The following is a 15,990-nucleotide window of genomic DNA, read 5'->3' on the forward strand; positions in this document are numbered from 1 at the left end:
AAGAACTGAGGACATCCCATTACGGGTCACGTCTGAACGACCTTTCGCGAACTTTGACCGACCAATGAAATGACTGAGAAGAAAGCGACATTAGCCAATCAGAAGCCAGCTTTCTCGAGCTTAACCATACTAGTTTCAAACTGGCGACTACGCTTCGAAACATAATTTGACGTATTCTCGATTAAAAAAATTAAAACTGATCAAAAGTACATTCTGGAATGGTTTATAGATTGCCTAGATTGTATGGATATAATCATAAAACCCGTAACTATCGTTCGGAATACCCTCTGTTAAATAGTTCGAGGTTGCATGATCAGAAAACACATTCTGACTGTCACTTTCATGATATGGTAAGCGACGCTCTGATTGGTTGGATGAAAGTTCGTTCTGACGTGACCCGTAATGGGATGTCCTCAGATCTTTGTTTAGCGGTGGCGAGAACTAAGAGATCTGATTTTAATGAGATTGCATAATATTTATGACTAACTCTTTGCTAAATGACAGTTGTTTCCCTAGGATGTATAAAATGAAGTGAAATGTATGTATGCCCATATATAATATTGGAAGCTGGAGATAACTAAGGCATTGATTATGAAGCTTCCAGTGACAATATAGTCTTGGTCATATCCAGGAAAAAGGATTCATTATACAAGCAAAGTTTCATCAACATAAATTTTATTAACACTCATTTAACATTGTATAACAATTAACAATTCAGTTGAAGCAAAGCTAATTTATCACAATAGATGGCTGACCGTCAACAATACAGCGCAAAGTAACAATATTTTGTCAATGACTACTTGTAAGTAATAACCACTCCTCACGCACATCTTTTTATGTCGTACACAGACTATAGTAAAAAGATGAAAATGAAAAGGTATTAAAATACACACAAATAACTTCATAACAGTGTTCACACCTAGGGTCCACATGTTGTACATTGAACGCAGATGTTAATGGTTGTTACAGTATCTTCCAACTAAAAATGTACAGATTTGTATCAGGATGATAAATTACTTTTGCATATTTCTCAGAAGATAATCTTGTTGTACCAACCATTTGTTTTGGCAGAAACATTCATCCTCATAAAAGGACTTGATAATAAATACACTTGATCCAAATATCAGTTCAGTATTTTTTCAATTTCTTCAGGATCAAGTAGAACATGTTTTAAACAAGATAATATCAAACATATAAAATTGCGTTTTAAATCGTAGATCACATGGTTCTCATCTTCAGATAGCATCAAGGCTATCCATATGAACTGAAACTGAAAACGGGTTTGTTTTCAACTCTAAGGTTGGAATAACAATGTAAGATATCGTCATGGAAACAAACATAACATCATTACATTTCTGCACATTACATATCATAATCCATTTGAATGAATGGAAGACTGGTTGGTTTAAAAACGTCTCCAAGACTTTTAACTGCGTACGAATTTTTCCTTGATAAGCATTTATTTTTTCTCAATTCCAGGTTACAGAAAAAACGTGCCCTTACACTTGACAAAGCGAATACCACATTAATTATGCATTAAGTGTAATCAGTATCAATCAGAACAACTTCGACTGAGCTTGTTCTCTCCATGTTTTATTTTACAGTGGGGTTAACATGTCTCAGAAGCATATGACGTCATCCATTGCATCAGAGTGACGTCATGTCAGTCTTTGAGAGTTAACGTAAAGGGAGAATGCTACCGAAAACCAAAATGACATGTATTCTGAAATTCTGTCGGAAAACATGTGTTGTCAGATGTAGAAATAGAATACTCATTAACATTCGCATATATGTATATATCCTAGTTTTCACAATGTATATTGTTAAGAGAACTATCTATGTGCTTACCATTTCGAACAATATATAAAACGATTACATCACTAAGATTCCTTAAAAAAACTTCCTTTATGATAACGATAACATTACACTACAAACATAGACTATCATATTTACAACATGTTTCTAGAATACTATAGAGTACAAACTGTAAAATACTCACAAACACTTACACTCATAATGTCATCAACAGTATGTTTATATCAACAAACAGCTACAGGTGTGCGTCTATCTTTTCCATCTTAAAACAAGCATATGCAGATACACAATCTAAAACAACATTTCTTTTGATATTTCCGATCAAATGTTTAGTAGTACGTAATAGTGAAATGAATAATTGTGATTTTATTAAAGAAAAAAGCGATTCACTGTGAAAGAAAAACATATACCTAACACAAATGACACTATTTTCACTTCCGCGTACAGTACATACACAATACAAAATATGTTTATATGGAAAATATTGTAATACTGGTTGATGCTATGTACAATGCTAATGTTTAGCGCTATCGACATTCTTTCATATTCTTTCTCTACATAATCAAGCCTGATATATAGCGACTTTATATGCGTACCACTTCAAAATCAGCACATATATTCTCGAACAACAAGAAACTTAATAGTATATACCATAATCACATCAAAGCAAAAATGATGCTTATACTGAACATGATGAGAAATGAAAAAAATAATAAACCTGTAATCTTAATATGTCAACAAAACACTCTACATGTGCTACCATTTCACGAAAACCCTCTAACACGGTATTAAATAGGTGAATAATTATTGTAAGTTAACGAAATATATATTGATTGGTATTCTACACAGAAATGACTGACCCAAAGAAATGTACACACATACAGGGATATTCCAGAGGCAAACTGATGTGTTTGAAACTTTGGTTCAGGCTGTTTATGCTCATAAAAGCGCTATGGTAAGCAAAGTGTTTTGCCGTCTTGTGGAGATCGCCATTTTGTTGTCTCGGATGTCTTACGAGAACGATAGGTCGTGAGATTATGACATCATCGACACACCATGCAAACCCAATCCAATGGCGATAGAGTAGAACATAGAACATTGAACATTGAAGTAAATTCCCAAATTCAGCTTTTTAAACTTTGGTGAGATTGAAATGGATGCGTCAAAGACATGATCGGACATGATGCAAGCGATGAACTTAACCTTAGAAAGTTTATTGAGACTTCAGAATGATGGGGTTAAAGCTATCAGATAGGTTCAATGACAGTCGAATTTGCTATGTTAGCTGTTGATAGACACATAGCGTTTACTATGGTTAAAAATATTCACATTGCATTTTCTTTTTTGTACTTGTAAGCAATCTTCATTATTATTCTTTCAGAGATCGCCCATATAAGAACAGGTTAAACTTATTACGCATATGAGTACTGGGTATATTTAAAGTTAATACAATACTTTAAATATTTGATTGGAATATCCCTTTAAATAATATACAAATATAAACAAATAATATTGGCCAGGAACCACAATTATTTACAAGAACATCTTTATTATGTCTTGCAAGAACAGACCAATTTTGTTTGGAATATTCAGACATAACGTGCTCTGTATTTACCGATGTGTATGGTATCACGGTAACGTCACTGTTTTCCCCAAACGATCATGCCACGACAATAGGCGCGAGTAGGAACGAGTGCACAGGAATGTGAGTGAGACCTTCCAATCGAAGATGCCTTCTTTGGCTTAGTCGGCGTCAGACCACTGAATCTCCCGAGGGCAAGCGTTGACCTCTGAACGTCGTTGTTGACGTTATCACGTTAGAGTTGTTGTAGATGTTGTCTCTATCTTCAAAGGCTTCATTTGGACAGAATCCTATCAAAATTTAAAACGAGGTCGTGGTCAATATTTGATATATAAGACAAAATAAATCCTTTTCCATAAGAAGCTTATATATCAAATCTAGAGTAATTAATTAATAGTTATTTAGGTCTTTCTATCTTTTCTGTGTCTAGTTATATTAAAATATGAGACTGGATTGAAACAATCGATCATATAATTTTGCAATCAAATTAGTGAAACGATATGTTACATGGCTCTACTTAATGTGTGTTGCTTCTAGTTCAATCTAAACCGTTTTTTGTAATACCTTAGACCACGGACCACGAAATGTTTGGGCTGAGACATAAAATCTGCCAGTGATTCATTAATTTACATTTCACAGCTATTTCGCCCTTCACGTCAAATGGAATCTGTTTCGGCGGATAATAAACACTGTTGATCTCCTGAGCACAATAAAGTTAAATTGTTGAGAACAGTCTTTTTCTCTTCAAATCAAGTCAGGAATGAGAGAAAATTCAAAGTTAGTTAAAATGAAGTAAAGAAGCTACTTTTTAATAATTAATAAATATTAGGTTTCAGAAAATGATGGGAAAATATAATTGGGCCTCAGGTTTTGGGAATATATTAACTTTTTCACAGGAAATGCTGGTTGCCAGTCTTGGATAAAATTATGACTTCTCCTTTCAATGGAAAAGGAATAATTTCCTGAAGTGACGATAAACACCCCGTAACATTGATTACAGTGGAATGGCGCCCCTTGTAAATGCTTGTAAATAGGCACCGGACTTTGGATTCCAGTATAACAATTTTAAACATCATTGTCAAAGAATAACCAGTCTCGCATATCTGCCGAAACAGATTCCATTTGGCGTAAAAGGCCTTTAGTAACAAATTGAATGGATCACTGAAAATGACTGACGACAAGAGGTGTTGCAAAAAGGGTAGGCATGTCCTGCTCTACCGGTAGCACCCGCCACTCACACAATTTTCCTTAAAAGAACTAAGTGCTAGAGAGTAAGGACGTGTGAAGTGGCCATATCATGGAATAGCTTCGAGCATCGTGATGAAAAACGAAAATCCCTCTGAACATCTGCCATAACATTTCTTGAATGACTAAACGGGGCCTTTGATGATGAAACCTTCGATAATCATTGAAACCCTGGTCAAAGAATATCTGAAAAAGCTAAGTGTATACTTACTTTACTTACCAACGCCTTATTGTAAAGATCGGAAGCGACCTTTGACTTTTGTCCAGAGAGATCTTTGTTGGAGGAGTGCATGACAGAGTAGGCTTCTGTATACAAGGTAGCAGAGGTCGTGTTCTTCCGGACATGGCCAGTCATCAGTCTGTGTTGGTGCCACTTCCGGCGGACTATTGATGTCACCTGCCAGAACAGACAAAAATAATGAGTTTTTTTGTCAGTGATTTACGTCAACGTTGAAGAAGCATCACAAGAATAACGACCCATTTATGCCCAAGGACACTCGGGTAACACTATTATTTCCAATTTTCTAAAGGCACAGCCCACCATAATACAACCCCTACTTAACTAACCTAATTAAGCAACTTTTGATGCTCTTTGTTAGCAAATATGTTTCTTATGGTATTTTTTCTTCTTCCAGAAATACGATTAATGAATCATTCTACGCTTGTATTAGAACTCTGCCATCCAAGTCATCTAAGGCGCCGCAAAGCACAGCTCGTATAATTGAGGAATCGAATCCTGGAAACTCATACCCACTCTCAACATCAAAGCGATACTTCCGATACAAAGCTGGTTTTGAAAAATACGAGACAGCGAACACCTTATTTAGAATTTGTGTTATGGCTGTATATCATATTAAACGTTCTGCTTATCGGATCTCTGGATATTACTGATGAAGTTGTAAACAATTAAGGAGCCCTGTTCGTGAGCAAATTACTTAACTGCCTGTTATAAATACGTTTTAGTAGAATTTCAGAAACTCGAGTTCCTAATATGTCATCATTTGATCATGTTCTTCATGTCTTCATGGTTCATATATCCGTTAGGTATGGGTGCAAGGTTTAACAAGACGAATGTTATGACTCACTATACATGTATGTCGTTTCAGGCAATCTGTGTCTGTACTTTATGTAGTCCTAACAAAATCTATTTTGTATATGGTGCCACGAAAGTCATATACAGTTCTGCAGGACTGTCGAATATATGTATTTTATGAAACCAAAAATAGTCTAGATTATGATATCGAAGTCTAGCCGGCTTTTGGAAAATATTGTGTATTTAAAGGAGAGAAATGTATTGTGTAATGAAAGATGAAATATATCGTATTGTATTCTTCGAATTTGTCTGTACACGAAGGAGGTGGGGTAACTTAGAGGTTAAAGCTAAACGCGAAGATCCGGGGTAGAAGAGGTCTTTAGCAAGCCATGCTTGTCGTAAGAGGTGACTATGCTTGTCGTAAGAGGCGACTAACGGGATCGGGTGGTCAGGCTCGCTGACTTGGTTGATGCATGATGACTTGATCGTTTACAGACCGCCGTCATGTATCTGGAATATTGCTGAGTGCGGCGTTAAGCAACAAATAAACAATAAAATAAAAGAGGTTAAAGCGGTCGTTCGTCGTGCTGAAGTCCATTTTTGGTGTCCCGGATCCCCGCCGTGATATTGCTGGAATTTTGCAAAAAGCGGCGTAAACCATATTCACTCATTCACTCCCTGTACGCCATGACGTGACAAAAAACAACAATACACTTGATATTGTTGAAAAATACAGCTACATTGGGTTATAAATATGAGGATACATTCATGTACTCATAATCGTTTACACTGAAATGACCGATTGGGATACCGAGTAGGAATATATGTCCCTGCAACCTGTTCTTGAAAGAGATGGCGAATGGATTGGGTAGTCAGGTTCGATGACTTGGTTGATTACATGTCATCGTATCCCGATTACGTAGATAATAATGTCAATCACTGTTTTGTCTAGTCCAGACTCGATTATGTACAGACCGCAGTCATATGGTTAGCATATTGCTGAGTGTGACGTTAAACAACCATCAAAAAATACCCATTACACTGAACTACACAACATATCCTAAAACAGGTTGTCAGCCCTCTGGTAATCCAGGTTTTCTTCCACGTTCGATGTGTTCATGCAATCAAAACATCCTCAACCAAAGTATCTTTAACTGAATTCAACACGAAGACATCTTATAACCTTCAAAAAACGTCTATGTACCGCCACAAAGTAACGCTTCTTTTACACACAACTAACATAGGGAAAACCAATAAGTAACACTTTGTAATTTCCTACACCCTTTGGACTTTTACGTTCTTTCACAATGCGATGATACGTCCATATGCATCAACAAAATTCATCATTGCACAATGTGAACAAAAACGTGTTTACTTTTCATGAGATTAGTCTTGACATTAAACGTGATATTAAATCAAGGGCCACTTTGGAAGGGAACAAGACCAAGGCTGTAACTTAGTTATATGGTTGTCTGTTCTATTTAGAACTATTAGTGTTAGATTAATCCATATAAAAGCTGACATGTTCCTCTAGAAATTTGATAACGTTATTTCACTGTATACACAAATGATCACGCGCTTGGTGTGAGTAAAACGCATAAATAAGTGGCCATTTTTATTCACAGCGTCACTTGGCTAGTTCATTGGACGTGAAACGCAAGTCGGGAATCTTAAGGGGAAATATTTGCCATTTGCAGATACATCAAATCAAATTGTCCTCAAGTGTAACAGACACAGCACGCAGATACCTCAGAGGTTTGTCGCATTATTTCGAGTTTAAGCCAGAAAGAACAACTAAAACATCCAGTCGATGAGATTTTAAGAATTGGTAGGTTTCGTGCCAGGAGCTAAAGGTCCTTCCATATTAAGCGATTCTGCAGCAGTTCTGCCAATTGGTTGCAAGTCACGCACTGTCCAAATGGAATCTGATATGCTCTCCACTTGTCTTGAGAATAAGGTACTTTAATCATTTGAAGTGGACAACCTCTTTCCTGGCGTCTGAGAGGCAACACGGATTCGCAAATGGAACCGTGGAGATCCTTGGAGAGTCGAACTGATATAAGTCAGTTTAAATGATTTTCTGCTAATATAACTCAAAACTCTAAATTGTAAATGTGGTTGAAGATTATTGAAACGCTGTACCAAATAACGCCGTGTATCAGTTTTGGACTATTCGTTACAAGATCTGCTTGTTTGAAAGGTGTCGAAATGGTTGTTTGAATAATCTGCTCCCGAAATATTTTTCGTCAAAGTATTTGCGAAGAAAAGAAAAAAGTTCACTTTTCACCAAAGGCCTGAATTCCATTCCCAACATGGGTACAATGTGTGAAGCCCCGTTTGGATATCCCCTGCTATGATATTGCTGGAATATAGCTAACAGCGGCATAAAACCATACGCACTCACTTATGATGCATTTGTACATACAGCGTTCGTATCACGCTTAACTGTTATTATCAATACAACAATGTCAATATATACTTAACGGTGAAGCATTTAATCATGAAACCGCTTTTAACCTTAGATAACAGCTTAGCGATAAAAAATAGTTGATAATTAATTAGGGTTCAGCAAATCTGAAACCCCTTGACCTATATATTTAATAGGACATATAAACTCCTAATCAGGTGTACCATTATACTATATTGCTGTGCTATCTGGGGAAGAATAATATTCCTGACCTGTCGTAAACACTTCGGTTCATCATCCAAGACGTTATATGTTGTCTGATAATCTCTTCAAGCATTCAGCCCCTTGACATCAAATCAGTATTTAGTTTGGCACCACGCCTGGCCGCAGCAGTGTGTGGCCATTCCACGAACTGTACATTGTGACCAATTCAAGATGTAGATAAAAACGACAAAACCCTTTCCATAATCATAAGACATATCTACTAAAAGCCGAGTCCATTGTAAGATTCTGACTGTATCATAAGTATGTGTTTATGAATCACTATGCAATAATGATGACACTGGGTGTTCGCGAAAATGTGAACGTGTAGTGTTAACGTTATAGAAGCGTGTCGTTGTGCACACAATTGAGAATCAAATGTCTACAATATTTGTATGTGACTCGGGAAACAGACAAAAGGTTATTATTAAGATTTAACCGTAAATAAATCAGTAGTATGACATAACATAGGCTACGGTATACACGTCTGGACAATAATTAAGCACCACTAACTATCTATATTTCCATGTAAATTAGCAATTATTAAAATCGTATCCAGTATTTATTTTCTGACGAAGCACATTTGGTTTTGTTTACCGAGTGGCATGCATATTGAGATACAGGAACCGAAAATTAGTTATTTAATGACGTGATTTATATTAAATTTATGTATATATAACATGTACTTGTGAAAAAGAACATGATCATGACGATACTTCATATGCGTCCAATGGATGCAATGTAGTCGGATCTCAGGTCGGATATGGCAAAACGCATCGGTTTATTACATCAGAAACCAACTGTTTGGTACTATTTTCATATAGATGTTCATCTGTACAACACCAAGGTAAAAGCGCATAACAATAACAGAATCAATAGGTTGGCATAGAGTCCGAAATGATAAGTCGTTAGCTGTGCCCTTCCTTTATCTGACTTGAGGACCAGAGAGATTTCACGGGCGTGTATGCCTGCAGTAGGTCGGACAGATATATAACTGCTGTACCAGCGATACACCGATAGGCGAGAGCCAAGATCTTAAAAGTCCACACTCGCCTGTACAGCAAGCCAGTTATGGGACATCAAATGTGTTTATTCATCACGTCCTATAGGCCGAAGGTCCCGGCCACAAACCATCACCTTGCGTGGGAAACTATACCATATTGATAGAGATCGAGATGATATATATATATATCATTTCTTGATATACATATTATGATAATTGCTTGATTGCAGTTTCAGTTTCAGTTGACATGAGAAAACTGAAGTTGTGTCCTATTGGGAATACGTAACAAATGGATTGAATACATAATCATCGCAATGAATTATAGATATCAGTAAAGTCAGTAAAGTGAGGTGGTAGAAGGTTAACAGCCATATTACCATCTCATCCAACCGCGTACCCATTCACAGGTGGGTAAACAGAGGTATAATCTTATTATTAGTTTGCTAACGTTATGAAATTATACAAAGGTCGCTGTATGCTATAGAATTTGCACCACTTGCACAAAGGGATATTTACCCAGGATATACACGTGAAATCAAACAAAGTGTGAACTCTTTGCAAGTGAGCCCAGTTACTGAAGGCCTTTTTGGCTTGTATGTGTTTGTAACAAAATACTCCGTGGGGATCAGGTTAGGTGTTGCCATAAGTTGGATAAGGATCTTGTGGTGTAACAGAAACGAGAGTTTGCCACTAACGTGGCTATATCCCCCGCCCCTGTTGCAGAATTTATGACATAATTAAATCTAAACAAACCCTAACCTTCCTTTTTTAACCGAGGTGGAACTTGTCATGGTAATTGTAACAAAATGAAGAGTTTGGAACCATCTTGAAGTCCATCTTGTTGCCATGGAAACGTAAAAAATAAAAAATTCTAAAATTTCTTAATAGCAAAAGGCACAAGTTCAGCATGTACTTGACAGGCCTGCAAAGTTTCATGAAAAATTATTGAACGGTTTCTGAGTTATGCTCCGGAAACGAAACGTGACGGATGGACGGACGGACGGACGGAGCCCGTTTCTATATCCCCGCCAACTTTGTTGGGCGGGGATAACAAAGAATTAATAGACTTGTACTTACTTCGCCGTTACAAAAGCAGTACATGACCGAGACTAGGGCTCCCTGCAACCAGAGAACAAAAGCACTTAGGAAGAATGGGATTTTAGTTACTTGTGTGTTTGTTTGTTTGTTTGTTTGTTTATTTGTTAGTTGTTCAACGTCGCACTCAGCAATATTCCAGCTATATGAAGGCGGTCTATAAATCGAGTCTGGACCAGCCAATCCAGTGATTGATATCATGAGCATCGATCCACGCCATTGGGATACGATGACATGCATCAACCAAGTCAGCGAGTCGCCTTTTAGGGCAAGCATTGGTTGCTGAAGACCTATTCTAACCCTATTCGCGGGTCTAAAAACTTGAATTGGTGATAGGACATATGTATTTCATGTTCTCTTGTGGAAATGTATCTGTCTTCTAAACTTGAACGTCGTCTCCTTGGTGTAGTGAACAGAGTATCTTCCTGGAGAGCAGAACGTCGGCGGTTTGATGCCAAAATAAATGTTCAATCTGACACGCGTAATATACTGAAGTACTGTTCAAAGCACCAAACTCACTCACTCACTCACTCATTTATTTACAGGCCTCTGTCAGTCAGTTGGAACATTGCAGAGTGTGACGTTTTACAACAAACAAGCACACGCTGCATCATGGAACTTGAGAGTGACATCATGTCTGTCTCACAAAACACTGAGTACGCGCAAAGAATTATGATCACTAATAGTTCCTTTTTTGTATTCACAAAAGTTCCACACATACCCCTTACATGTACACCTCCTGAGTTGCAACACCTACCTGCAGTGACGTCAACAGCGCAATGAAGTAATGGTAGAACTCGTAGAGGGGAGAGTCTTTGTCAGGGCGGACTGGGAACACCAGGTACTGAAGGCCAAACAGGGGGACCAGGATCAACGTGGCCCGAGCCGCCTTTCTGGAATAGTGATTTATATTGTTACAGCACTACTACTACTACTACTACTACTACTACTACTACTACTACTACTACTACTACAACAACTACTGCTACTACTACTACTCCACTCACTCACGCCATGAACCCTCTCAATGCACTTATATAACTAAGGTATTACTTGCACTCAACGACTCACGCACTCTATGCACTCGCCCGCTCACTCTATGTACTCGCCCACCCACTCACACTATGCACTCGCCCACCCACACACTCTATACACCCGCCCGCCCACTCTATGCACTCGTCCATTCACTCTATGCACTCGCCCACCTACTCACTCTATACACTCGCCCGCCCACTCTATGCACTCGCCCACTAACTCTATACACTCTCCCGCCTGCTCTATGCACTCGCCCACTCACTCTATGCACCCGCCCACTCACCCTATGCACTCACCCACGGACTCCATGCACTCGCCCACTTACTCTATTCACTCACCTACTCACTCTATGCACTCACCCACTCACTATATGCACTCGCCTGCTCACTCTATGCACTCATCCACTCACTCTATGCACTCACCACTTACTCTATTCACTTACCTACTCACTCTATGCACTCACCCACTCACTCTATGCACTCGCCTACTCACTCTATGCACTCACCACTCACTCTATTCACTTACCTACTCACTCTATGCACTCACCCACTCACTCTATGCACTCGCCTACTCACTCTATGCACTCACCACTCACTCTATGCACTCACCCACTCACTCTATGCACTCGCCCACTCACTCTATGCACTCACTCTATAAAATCACCCACTCACTCTATAAAATCACCCACTCACTCTATGCAATAACCCACTCACTCTATGCACTCACCCACTCACTCTATGCACTCGCCCACTCACTCTATGCACTCACTCTATAAAATCACCCACTCACTCTATAAAATCACCCACTCACTCTATGCAATAACCCACTCACTCTATGCAATAACCCACTCACTCTATGCACTCACCCACTCACTCTATGCACTCACTCTATAAAATCACCCACTCACTCTATGCAATAACCCACTCACTCTATGCAATAACCCACTCACTCTATGCAATAACCCACTCACTCTATGCAATAACCCACTCACTCTATGCAATAACCCACTCACTCTATGCACTCACCCACTCACTCTATGCACTCACCCACTCACTCTATGCACTCGCCCACTCACTCTATGCACTCACTCTATAAAATCACCCACTCACTCTATAAAATCACCCACTCACTCTATGCAATAACCCACTCACTCTATGCAATAACCCACTCACTCTATGCAATCACCCACTCACTCTATGCACTCACCCACTCACTCTATGCACTCACTCTATAAAATCACCCACTCGCTCTATAAAATCACCCACTCACTCTATGCAATAACCCACTCACTCTATGCAATAACCCACTCACTCTATGCAATCACCCACTCACTCTATGCACTCACCCACTCACTCTATGCACTCGCCCACTCACTCTATGCACTCACTCTATAAAATCACCCACTCACTCTATAAAATCACCCATTCACTCTATGCAATAACCCACTCACTCTATGCACTCACCCACTCACTCTATGCACTCGCCCACTCACTCTATGCACTCACTCTATAAAATCACCCACTCACTCTATAAAAATCACCCACTCACTCTATGCAATAACCCACTCACTCTATGCAATAACCCACTCACTCTATGCACTCACCCACTCACTCTATGCACTCACCCACTCACTCTATGCACTCGCCCACTCACTCTATGCACTCACCCACTCACTCTATGCACTCACTCTATAAAATCACCCACTCACTCTATGCAATAACCCACTCACTCTATGCAATAACCCACTCACTCTATGCAATAACCCACTCACTCTATGCACTCACCCACTCACTCTATGCAATAACCCACTCACTCTATGCACTCACCCACTCACTCTATGCACTCGCCCACTCACTCTATGCACTCACTCTATAAAATCACCCACTCACTCTATGCAATAACCCACTCACTCTATGCAATAACCCACTCACTCTATGCAATAACCCACTCACTCTATGCACTCACCCACTCACTCTATGCACTCACTCTATAAAATCACCCACTCACTCTATAAAATCACCCACTCACTCTATGCAATAACCCACTCACTCTATGCAATAACCCACTCACTCTATGCACTCACCCACTCACTCTATGCACTCACCCACTCACTCTATGCACTCGCCCACTCACTCTATGCACTCACTCTATAAAATCACCCACTCACTCTATAAAATCACCCACTCACTCTATGCAATAACCCACTCACTCTATGCAATAACCCACTCACTCTATGCAATCACCCACTCACTCTATGCACTCACCCACTCACTCTATGCACTCACTCTATAAAATCACCCACTCGCTCTATAAAATCACCCACTCACTCTATGCAATAACCCACTCACTCTATGCAATAACCCACTCACTCTATGCAATCACCCACTCACTCTATGCACTCACCCACTCACTCTATGCACTCGCCCACTCACTCTATGCACTCACTCTATAAAATCACCCACTCACTCTATAAAATCACCCATTCACTCTATGCAATAACCCACTCACTCTATGCACTCACCCACTCACTCTATGCACTCGCCCACTCACTCTATGCACTCACTCTATAAAATCACCCACTCACTCTATAAAAATCACCCACTCACTCTATGCAATAACCCACTCACTCTATGCAATAACCCACTCACTCTATGCACTCACCCACTCACTCTATGCACTCACCCACTCACTCTATGCACTCGCCCACTCACTCTATGCACTCACTCTATAAAATCACCCACTCACTCTATAAAATCACCCACTCACTCTATGCAATAACCCACTCACTCTATGCAATAACCCACTCACTCTATGCAATAACCCACTCACTCTATGCACTCACCCACTCACTCTATGCACTCACCCACTCACTCTATGCACTCACTCTATAAAATCACCCACTCACTCTATAAAATCACCCACTCACTCTATGCAATAACCCACTCACTCTATGCAATAACCCACTCACTCTATGCACTCACCCACTCACTCTATGCACTCACCCACTCACTCTATGCACTCACCCACTCACTCTATGCACTCACTCTATAAAATCACCCACTCACTCTATAAAATCACCCACTCACTCTATGCAATAACCCACTCACTCTATGCAATAACCCACTCACTCTATGCAATCACCCACTCACTCTATGCACTCACCCACTCACTCTATGCACTCACTCTATAAAATCACCCACTCACTCTATAAAATCACCCACTCACTCTATGCAATAACCCACTCACTCTATGCAATAACCCACTCACTCTATGCACTCACCCACTCACTCTATGCACTCACCCACTCACTCTATGCACTCGCCCACTCACTCTATGCACTCACTCAATAAAATCACCCACTCACTCTTTAAAATCACCCACTCACTCTATGCAATAACCCACTCACTCTATGCACTCACCCACTCACTCTATGCACTCGCCCACTCACTCTATGCACTCACTCTATAAAATCACCCACTCACTCTATAAAATCACCCACTCACTCTATGCACTCACCCACTCACTCTATGCAATCACCCACTCACTCTATGCACTCACCCACTCACTCTATGCAATAACCCACTCACTCTATGCAATAACCCACTCACTCTATGCACTCACCCACTCACTCTATGCAATCACCCACTCACTCTATGCACTCACCCACTCACTCTATGCAATAACCCACTCACTCTATGCACTCACCCACTCACTCTATGCAATCACCCACTCACTCTATGCACTCACCCACTCACTCTATGCACTCACCCACTCACTCTATGCAATCACCCACTCACTCTATGCAATCACCCACTCACTCTATGCACTCACTTGCTTTGTGACGCCTCTGGAATTTGTCGCAACTTTGTGACAAGTAAACGGATGATGTTGATCAAGATGCAGATGTTGACCTGAAACGGATCAAAAGATACAAGTCACGACATCACGACAGCAGTGGCAAGATGATAAACGATGATACATCAATAACACAAACAACCCATGCTGTTTTCGTTCTCAAAACATGCCACCTCCATCCCCAGTGTCGTTAATATGATTGAGTGTACTTCAAAAGCTTCTGCCAGTTTAGTTTTGAGGTCTTTTTGCCTGTCCAGAACCCTACACCAACAAGAGAGAGGTTTATTAATCACTGGGGACATCGGCCCGTTAATTATTAGAAACAGCTTCCATGTTGTCGTGCGTTGGGCGATAGAAAACAGAAAATACATGTGTATTTACAGAGAGGAAATGGTACAATGAAATGTTTTTTCATGTTTTTCGTTCATAAAACAAAAACATAACTTAGCTAACTTTATAGCTTTTTGTCACCGATATTTAACGTTTTACTTTTAAAAATAAAGTATAAGGTAACATCGGCGGTTTAATGTTCGGAAACACGCATGTTTGAATATCGGTATTTGAATACAGTCTTAGGGAGTGAGTGAGTGAGTGAGTGAGTGAGTGAGTGAGTGAGTGAGCCAGTGAGTGAGTCAGTCAGTCAGTCAGTCAGTCAGTCA

General features: G+C 39.7%; 1 protein-coding gene across 2 annotated transcripts in view; it reads right to left on the minus strand.

Annotated features, from left to right (window-relative positions):
* Positions 1 to 660: 660 nt before the first annotated feature.
* LOC124119073 (calcitonin gene-related peptide type 1 receptor-like) overlaps positions 661 to 15,990 on the minus strand; it is a 116,710-nt gene continuing 101,380 nt past the window's right edge. Inside the window, exons 9-13 of one of the 2 annotated variants that reach the window (XM_046481470.2) lie at positions 15,308 to 15,387; positions 11,199 to 11,334; positions 10,424 to 10,465; positions 4,863 to 5,039; positions 661 to 3,687 (exon numbers count right to left, since the gene is read on the minus strand). In XM_046481470.2, coding sequence (XP_046337426.1) covers positions 3,628 to 3,687; positions 4,863 to 5,039; positions 10,424 to 10,465; positions 11,199 to 11,334; positions 15,308 to 15,387 — 495 coding nt within the window. In that variant the 3' untranslated portion in view covers positions 661 to 3,627. Of the gene's footprint in view, positions 3,688 to 4,853; positions 5,040 to 10,423; positions 10,466 to 11,198; positions 11,335 to 15,307; positions 15,388 to 15,990 lie in introns of both variants that reach the window. The other variant, XM_046481469.2, reaches the window with a different exon arrangement.

This window comes from Haliotis rufescens, unplaced genomic scaffold (assembly GCF_023055435.1).
Source record: "Haliotis rufescens isolate VD_foot unplaced genomic scaffold, xgHalRufe1.0.p SCAF_10, whole genome shotgun sequence".
Lineage (NCBI taxonomy): Eukaryota > Metazoa > Mollusca > Gastropoda > Lepetellida > Haliotidae > Haliotis > Haliotis rufescens.